Genomic DNA, 9789 nt, shown 5'->3' on the forward strand with positions numbered 1-9789 from the left:
TGTAAATGACATTTTTGTGGCTTATTGAATTCATTATTTCTACCCATGATTTAAACAACCTCCACCTCAGCCTTTAGACGATGATCTCCCTCTGCCTCTACTTGTATTTGTATAGAAGTCGTGCTCATTTAAATTTCTAGAGGATGAACCTCCCCCAATATTCATCTCCTCAACGGATGAGAAGAGCAATCAATTCATGAAAATTAGGAAAGTTCTCTTGAACTCTAATGGACGTCTGAAATTGGCTGCATTCTTTGCCAAGACCATTCAAGGTCATGGATACCATGTCATCATCTCTACTGATGATCCGATAGAAGCAAGGGCATATGCAAGCCCTTTAACCTTCATTGAGTAATCATTTATACTCAGCTTTCCTGTGGTCACATTATGCAACTCTTGCTTTAGCTACATCTTCTGAGCTTGGGTGTTTGTGTTGTACATCTTCCAAGGTGTTCCAAGCCTCCTTAGGCATTTGTGCATCCTGTATATGCATAATCATAGAATATGTCATGCTGACATAATCATTATATACGTCCTTTCACATCAATCCCATTCGATGGACCATTTCACAGCTCGGTCCTCTTCACACTCCTCTTTATGTCCTCTTCATTTATTTGACAAACCATTATCTAAATCACGCGATCGCTTCTATTCGCATCTTGGAGCACTCGTCTGTGTAACACACACATGCCACATGGTAGTGCTCCACAAAGTCATGTGGCCTCGCCCACCATGAGTCACGTGTTAGGCTCGTGCCCCACATTTTTTAATAGATGAGAGACTAGATTAGAGCCAATGCCATGACAACTTCAAATTTTGAATGAAGCGCAAACAGGGAATTCTATGTGAAACCACCTCATAAGAGCACACATGAAGCCACTATATTTTGATGCCACACTTAAAATTCTTGTTGCACCCGCAATCTTTAAGCACAGCACAGCACAGCAAGGGGACGGAGGGGTTTCATTTTCCTTCTCTGCGGGGTGTTGGATGAAGAGATAGAACATGTCATCATCAGAGCAGCAGCAGCAGACGCGTGGAGTGGTGGAGCAGATAGAGAAGTTGAGCCTGGAGCAGATCCGGCAGGTGAAGGAGCAGGTGGATTCGGAGGTTTCCCTGCTGCAGGACAGCATTGGTAATATCCGTACCGCCGCCGCCCGCTTTGAAGCTGCCTCCAAGGCCATCCACAACATCTCTGTCCACCCTCCAGGTCTGCTTTTATTTTCCCCCAAGTGAAAAAATTTCCTCACCTTTCTAGACATTTTCATACTGTCTTTGCCTTGTGTTAAGGGAATTTCATGTAGTAGGGTTGTTTTAGGAAAATTAGGGTTTTTTAGTGAGTAAATAAAGGTGCTTATAGAGCTCATAATCCTGAAGGAAGAGGATATGTGTGAGGGTGAGGAGGTCTCCTTTTCGATAAGGAAGACTCAGGGTGTTTACAGACTGCCCCACTTTTCGCGGATGGACGGGGGAGAGACTCCCCATCCACTATATCTCAAGGATGATGGGTGAATAACAAGTTTTAGAGCTTGTACACATATCAGGATTGGTTCTTTAGAGGGCTTTGAATGCTTCTAATTATAGTTAATTTTAACTATGCTAGTTGGCTCAGTTGCAAAGTTAGGTGTGGCCTTGTAATGATTACATATATGCGTATGCAAATGCTTTGAAATGGCGTTGAGGTTCGACTCCACCCCTTTCTTTGAGACCCCATTGGCAAGGTTCTAGCCATTGCTAGACGTCTTTGCATGGGATGTTTCCATCATTGCACTTTTTAGCGTACTATCTACTTTCTAGTTGGTCTCTCATACCATCCACTTGCAATAGCCACCATCACATTGAAAAACAAAAACTTAGATAAATAAAAAAATAAAATATAATTACACAACCTAACAAGAGCCTATTTACAAATCCCTTAGTGGTACTGGACTCACCCAAGAATGTTATTGCTAGGGCTTCAGTCAATTTTATTGAAGAATATTTTAATAAAGTAAGCCTAGCCTAATGCAAGATCTTGATATAAGCATAGGCCTCCAAGTTACCATAGAGAAGAAACTTTATTAAATCTCCTTTGTATCTAAGATGCTCATAATAACTTGACAAGAAATTGAACTTGCTTCCTTGAGTTAGCCCTTGCTGCATGCATTCCCTTTTTGAGGATAAATGTTGTTAGAGACCTAGAAGGTGTAGGAACTTATAGAATCTCATCAGTAGAAGTGCCTTCATAATGATACCAATAGGTTTGCTGTCACTAGATACGACTCAGGTAACCTATGAGAAATGGAGTCATTGGAGATATTTCAAAATATTGAAGAACTTATTGAGTGTCCCAAGTGGAAGAAATGTTTGTATAGAAGTGTCAAATTGTATAATTGTATTGATAGTATAAGTGTGTGTCAAGATCATAGTTACCACGGAACGTCGTTCCGCCTTCCTGGAACGCCGGAACGCCGTTCCGGGCGAAGGCACGTTCCCGGAACATCGGGACGTTCCGCCAAAAAAAAAAAATAAAAAAAAATTTAAGGGTTTGCTTGCAGAAATGTATGTTCATGTCTTGGGGGAGCAAATATTATGAAGCATATTTGGCTATCCGTATACAAAAAGTTACATTTTTTTGTGTCATATGCTGACATGTCATATGACGTGGCGTTCCGCGACGTTCCCGATCCGCTCCCGTTCCCGCTCCCGTTCTAGCATCCGACGTTCCCGGAACGTTCCCGTTCCGTGGTAACTATGGTCAAGATTGTGCTCAACCACAATTGGGGGAATTTCATTGGTATCATAGCCTAGGATCTTCCTCCTTTCTGTGTGGAAGATGATCCTCTCTTGCATACACTAATTGTTAGTGCTCTTAAACACTACGGCAAGCCATACAGGTAGTTCGTGAATGTATACTCAAGAAGGCAAGCTTGTGGAGAACAGGTTGTCGAAGATGTACACCATGGAACTCATGCAAATGATGAACACTATGCTGAAAATGTATCTCATGCATCCCATGGTGATTATGCACATGAGGCACAGCTGTCCTGTGGTAAAGGGAAAGACCGTGGTGATTGTGTAAATGAGGTATTGTCATCCCGTGGTAAAGAGAAGATGCAGGACACTAATGAACTTGATAAGTTGATGCTATGCATGTTGAGATGGAAAATCTCAAGAGGCAGTTATGTGAAAAAGATGCCCAATTGAAGAGCTTGCATGAAGATTTGAAAGTTAAGCAATTGAAAGTTAAGCAGGTATTGGATGCACAAAGGCACTCAATTGTTGTGAATGACGCATTGGAAATTGTTGCACTTGAATTGGGTGTCAAACGAAGAGAGATGGCACTCTCTTTTCTCATGGATCAAGGAGATCTGGAGGGAAAAGAGGGTGAGCTTATTTTCAAAAGGCCACCTTGTCCAAACCTCCTTGGAGCCGCTTTCGCAACGCTGAGATCATCAATTCAACAAGAGAGGGAAGAGGTGTCGGTAACCTCTCGTCATGCCTCTACTACTCATGGAACCCCATCTCAATGGCATGCTTCTTCACTTTTAGGTACACATGTCAGGGAACCTACTCATGTTTCGATTGCTACAAGGAAGGAACTGGACCGTTACATTCCTCATGGAGACAAAGGCAAAAGAAGAGCCAACATTGGTGAGGAGGATGTGCACCATAGCAAGAGGGCCAAAGAGTTCAAGGTCGGAGAGAAATCTGTAAAATTTGAGAACTATCATGGCGAGTATGACTCTACCAAAGCTTTATCTTTCATCTCCCGGTTTGAGATTGCTTTTTACGAGGGAGACTTCATGGAGGGATCAAAGCTTAGACATGTTGGCATATACATGAAGGGCACTCCAGCACATTGGTGGTTGGCCGATAAGCTTTCTGGCAACACCATTGCTACATGGGCTGAATTTAAAAGCAAATTTTATGCTCATTTTCTACCTCCCAATTTTGCAAAGAACATACGCAAAAAGTGGGATTGGTTGGGCCAGAAAGAAGGGGAATCAATCACTTCTTATGTATTAGAATTTTTGGAAAGTACTATTGGAAGTGGTTCCCTTTATGAAGATAGACGAAGAGGAGAAGAAGAGAAAGTTTGAGTCGGGCCTTCAATCCATCCATCAACATGGGCTTGAAATCTACCCCAATCAAACTTTACAACAGCTCATAAATTCAGCTTTGGTCACCGAGCAACTCAATGTCAAATGGGTGCAATCTAAGATTGATATGAGCATGGGAAAAGGCAAGGACAAAGCTGGTCATTGCTTGCATAAAGGTGGACAGCTACCTAAGAAGGATTTTAAGGATGCCAAGAATGCCTTGAAAGCTGAAAATAATTAGGAGAAGAAGCCTTGGCATAATAAGGGCACATTTGGCTTGTCACCGCAACACAGAGTGCAGTACATGCGTGAATACGAGTTCTTCAAATGTGGCAGCAAAGTCCACATATTGCCTCAATGTAAGAACAAAGTCAAGAAGGAAGAAGAGCCTAAAGTGCATGTAAATATGGTGCTAGGTGTGTCAAGATTGTGCTCAAGCCGACTGGGGAATTTCAGGGGGGGGGGGGGGGGGGGGATGGGGATGTCACTCGTTGGGCATTCTCTACGCTTCCGGACCTATGGATGGACTTCATTGTGTGGACATGACACTTCATGGTGGCAGGGGACTTATGTCTACGCTAATGGTCATGTGGACTGGCACCTCATGGTAGGGGACTGATGTCTACACCACGGGCCACTAGGTTGGATATGAGAGGCTGGGGATTTTGGTCCGTGCCCATATCGAGATTACGGTATTCCGGTTGGCCTGGGGATGTAATGTCTACGCTCGGAATGATTGTTTCTTACAAGCTAAATGAAAGGGAGATTGTCCAATACTTTCTTATGCATGGTATACTTGCATGTATGAAATTGTTTTCGCGTGCACTGTTTTACTGCCTGCAAGATCTGAATGTGTCATTTATCTTATTTTTCGGTTTTTGCAAGTTCACACTCATTAAAGTGTGACTGGACAGTTTATAAGTGAGTTTGGGTATTCTTAAATCATTAAAGAGTGGATAGACAAGTTATAAGCTGGGCGGACAACTTACTAATGAATATAGGCATGGACATGGGTTTGGGCGCCTGGCCGAGACTTGGCCACCCTCCCACTCTTGGGAGAGTCATGGGTACTTGGGAGGTGGCCCAATGCCAGAATTGGGCCAAGGCTTATCCTCTTTTCCCCCCCCCTCTCTCTCTCTCTCTCTCTCTCTCTCTCTCTCTCTCTCATTAAATGGGCACTTATGTAAAACCCTAATTTTCAAAAATCCTAATTTTTAGAATTTTCTCAACAAAAACAGGTTATTCAACCTTTTCTTATGCTTATCTCTACATATGGTGCCATTGAATTTTGAAACCTTAATTTTAAAAAACCCTAATTTTTGTAAAAAACCCTATTTTTGCAAAAAAACCCAATTTCAGAGCCCTGTAGAAACTCTAATTGAGCTGAAACCCTAATTATTAAATCCTAATTTTTGCAAAAAACCCAAAATTTCAGAGCCCTAGTGTTGTAGAAACCCTGAATTTCACGCTGTGGATTCAATCTCTTTAACAACACAACTTGTTTGAAGATGTTTTCTGTCACCAGCCTGGACATTTCCCAGTATGAAAGGGGTTTGTTGGACACCAGGATGTCTAAATATTTGGAAAGTACAAGCTTTGGGAATGGGGGATTATCCTAGAATACAAAGGACCACACTCATAAAATTTAGGATAGTTGCTATTTTTAGCCCGACTTTGATGGAAATTCTGTTCGCGTCATTACATCTGGAATTGAGTAGATACCAAGAGTTGGCAAAGTGCCTATGAGATAATGTCTACTAGTTGGGATATTTTGAGAGAGAAAGTTTATGGAAGGACCCATCTCTTAGATTGGGACATGTGGTAAGAAAGTGGACCAAAGTGAGACAAGTGGCCTGACACTTGTTAGAAAGTGGATCAAAGAGAGACAAGTGGCCTCACACTTGTCACTTCAGCTTTTGTGGGAATCTCCACTTGTCATCATAGCCTTCTCTTTCCATTTTCACTCATGGGAGCCCCAAATCTATAAATTGGAGCCCTCTCTATTCATTAATGGAGACTCTCTTGCTGCACACTAGCCTCTACCACCGTTCTAGGCTGCCCTAATGATGGCTACTCTCTTTCTCTCTCTCTCTCTTGAAGGCTGTCCATGGAAGAATACCGGCTGTTGGGGACTGTTTTGGAGACTTCCATCGCGAAGAAGAAATACTAAAGGCAAGGGTATTTAATCATTTTATTATGATTTCTAGCCATTGTACTTGTACCTATTGTACCAGCCATTGTACTTGCTGTACCAACCACTATACTTGTTGTACCACCCATTGCACCTACTATACCAGCCATTGTACTTGCTGTACCGGTTGAATGGAGAGTTGAACCTATTGTACTAGCTCTATTGCATGAAGACCCGTGGTTTTTGGGGAAGAATCAGTACCCACACGGAAGTATATGGATTATATTGTTGGCTTGACATTTCTACAGTCTGTGTTCGGGCTTGGTTACCTAGTGTTGGGTTGTGTTATGGCATTTGTATATGATATAATCCAACACCTCCTCTTCAGCGCCAGAGGGGCGATTCAAGACCAGCATGCTAAAGTAACACCTCCATAGTAGCTCTCGGAAGTGGTTTGGTGAAGAGATCAGCTACATTGTCCTTGGTAGAACAATAGGGTTTAGGGGGTCTTGTGTGGATTGTGGCTTTGGTGGCAGCCTGGTACTTGTGGTGGACACTTCTTTCTTCTGAGTTGTTCGCTTTTTTCTCGGAGAGTTGTGCCCGAGTTCAATGATGTTTGCTTTGACTGTGCTTCATATGTTTTTTGAGTGTGCCTTGATGACTTGCCTCGCTTTCGTAAATCTTGAATTTCTTGGAATATTTGGACTTCCGGTGTGGATGCTTGAAGGGGATTGATAATTTGTCCTTTGGGGCTGATGCCCGAAGGGGTTTTGGATGGTGCCAAGGCGGTTATCGAGTCATGAGAGAGCGTCAAGCGATATCCATGATACTAGTATGGATTCTGGCCATGCGCACATAGGTTACCGAAATGGCAGGCAGAATACTTGGAAGTACAAGTTCATGTGTGCGCCGTGACATTTATTTTATTTGTGTGACTTTGTATGGTTTGCCATACCTGTTTGGGATTTTGGCCCAATGTTCCTCATGGGTTTTGCATGTGGTAAGTATATTTGTTGTTTTAAGTATCAAATATACATGTTTACCACTAAACTTGTGTTTGTAGACGCCCACACCTATTGTAAAGTGACCGGTCAGGTTATTAAAGTGCTTGTGGACTGCGGATTCATGTGAATACCCCTTTTGCTAGGCACTTTTGGAAGAAAAACAGATTATTTAAAACTATCACATGTTTTAAAACAAGAAAAGCACCATCAAAAGCAAGATCAATCTACAATGAATTGGTTAAGTGCTGTCTAGCGTTCTCTCTTTAATAGTTATTTAACTGCAAGATTATGGCTCTTAATCCGCCACATTACAAGTGCTCATTCAGATGAGGATGAAACTGAGCTGGTGGATGACGGAGGATTACAAAAAGTCTTGGTATCGGAGCAGGTTGTTTTGCACCACTACAAGCATGGTTCTCGATGGACGCAATTACAATATCTCCTCTACTTCAAGAACTCTTAGATCGAGAAGGCTTTCTGGTTCGATGAGGATCGGTTCATGCATGAGTCTCCTCCGTTATTGAGAGCTTTATGAGGAGGCCATGCAGCTGAAGACAGCTGCAATGCAAGCGGGGGAGAGTGACACACCTACTAGTATTCTGGGCACATCTCGCAAGCATAGGGCAGCCTGGCATCAGTTAGCACGAGTGCAGCCAGTAGTAGTAGTCGGATGTGTGCGCAGGCTCCTGGCAGGCGTAGGTGCCATGTGGCAGTGGCCATTGGACAGCAGTTGGTCAGATTGTTGAGGTCATAGGCAGTCCTCTCAGCAGGCCAACAGCATAACTGGCTGACCAGCACTGGTGATGCATATTCATAGTCATGGGAATTCAGTCATCTCATCTGCATTTCTCAGTGCTAGACTTCTACAGAGCGATTCTTTGCAGTGCATGGGCTGGCCAAGGGGAAATCTTCATCGGACAGCAGTTGACCAGATCGTCGAGGTCGTGGGCAGTCCTCTCAGCAGGCCAACAGCAGCATAACTGCCTGACCAGCACTGGTGATGCATATTCATACACATGGGAATTCAGTCATCTCATCTGCATTCCTCAGCGCTAGACTTCTACAGAGTGATTCTTTGCAGTGCATGGGCTGGCCAAGGGGAAATTTCTATTGGACAACAGTTGGCCAGATCGTCGTTTTTTTTTCCCCATAAAAGTTAATTTTCTGTTTTGTTTTAGAAAACCATGGAGTCTGCAAAGATTATTGTGACAGGAAAATCAACTTTTTGAAGGCCAATCACGATAAATTAGTGGACGTATGCTTTCTCCTCCCTTTCTATACACATACATGCACACTCACATGCACACATCCCCACACGCGTTGTGCACATGCACATGCACACAACATGCATCACTTATGCACCTATGCGCATGCACATTCACATTCACCTACACACCTCACATGCACTCACCTATGCACCTATACACAGGCATATGTTCAGACACGTGGTCATGATGGATTGTGAAAAAATGTTTTACAGTGACCATATAGAAGTATTCGCATTAAAATATTGTCTTTACCAGTTTGAAATTACTGAAGAGTGCTTGCTTTCCTCAACACTGCTAGCTTGAATTGATTGGCAGGTTGCAGCTGAAAAGAGTAATACTGCAGAGCAAGTAACGATGGTAATGCAAGCCAAGTTGAAACACTCATTGGCATCTAAGTAGCATTCTTTGCACTGTTCGGAGCTTTCATACTCAGAGGTACCCAAAACTCTGATACATTTAAAAGGATTGAAGTCATTTTGTATGAAGGGACATCTGGTGGACTCCTGTAATCATTCTCATTATTGGATTGAAACAGGTCCACTCTTGCTGCTGTATTTTTTGCATCAGCTGTAAATTGTAGTCTCCTGATACTTCGAGTAGGAAATGTAGGGGCACAATGAGCCCATTATTTATAAGAACTCGAAAAAGAGAAATGTTCACACGCACACGCACACGCACACGCACACGCACAAAAGAGCAATGCAAAGACCCTAGAAATGTACGACTATCTTAACTTACGCAAAATGCCAATTATACCTTTGTGAATTGATGCAAAGTGTTTTAACTTCCCAGTAATTATATCTTGCAAGCTGGAAAATCCCATCAATTGTCGTAATAAAGGTGTCGTAGAAGCACATTACATCATGTTTTCTGGCTTACTGTTTTGCATTTGTCCAAGCATGTACATATGGGATGACTCAGCTTTGTTGTGGAATGTGTCTAGCATATTGAGAACAAAGGGGGAGGCTTGAACTTGCATGATAATAGTTGATTCTATATTGATGATGGTCAAGTTATTATTGACTTGGTCATTAGTAACCGTGTCTTCAATCCAAGAACTTACAAAAGGTTTCTTGGAAGCAATTAAAATCTTAACTATATATTTTAATGGTGAATCATTTTTGTTTTCCCAAATCTTAAAGAGGTACTTGTGTATACACTATTAAGGGCATAGAGATTATGTTAGTATAGTTTATTTATTATCACTTATATTACACATTCCCCATAGTTAAGGTTTGGTGATTTTGCATGGTTAAAATTGTTACACAGCAAGTGACCTAGCCAACTAGGTATCCTTTAGTTCT

The 9789-nt window shown here is 42.3% G+C and overlaps 1 protein-coding gene across 2 annotated transcripts; it reads left to right on the forward strand.

The window, feature by feature from the left end:
* Nucleotides 1-815: 815 nt before the first annotated feature.
* On the forward strand, nucleotides 816-9317 carry LOC147605553 (prefoldin subunit 5-like). 2 transcript variants are annotated; one of them, XM_086793491.1, is made up of 4 exons: nucleotides 824-1210; nucleotides 8396-8472; nucleotides 8801-8920; nucleotides 9021-9317. In XM_086793491.1, the coding sequence occupies exons 1-3, from the start codon at nucleotides 1006-1008 to the stop codon at nucleotides 8882-8884; spliced, it is 366 nt and encodes a 121-aa protein (XP_086649617.1). In that variant the 5' UTR covers nucleotides 824-1005; the 3' UTR covers nucleotides 8885-8920; nucleotides 9021-9317. The 2 variants fall into 2 exon arrangements, with proteins under 2 accessions (XP_086649618.1, XP_086649617.1); XM_086793492.1 differs by lacking the exons at nucleotides 8396-8472; nucleotides 8801-8920; nucleotides 9021-9317 and adding an exon at nucleotides 7544-8383 and having other exon boundaries at nucleotides 816-1210.
* Nucleotides 9318-9789: the final 472 nt, after the last annotated feature.

This window comes from Cibotium barometz, chromosome 59, assembly GCF_041138505.1.
Source record: "Cibotium barometz isolate CiBa-2024 chromosome 59, ASM4113850v1, whole genome shotgun sequence".
Classification (NCBI taxonomy): domain Eukaryota; kingdom Viridiplantae; phylum Streptophyta; class Polypodiopsida; order Cyatheales; family Cibotiaceae; genus Cibotium; species Cibotium barometz.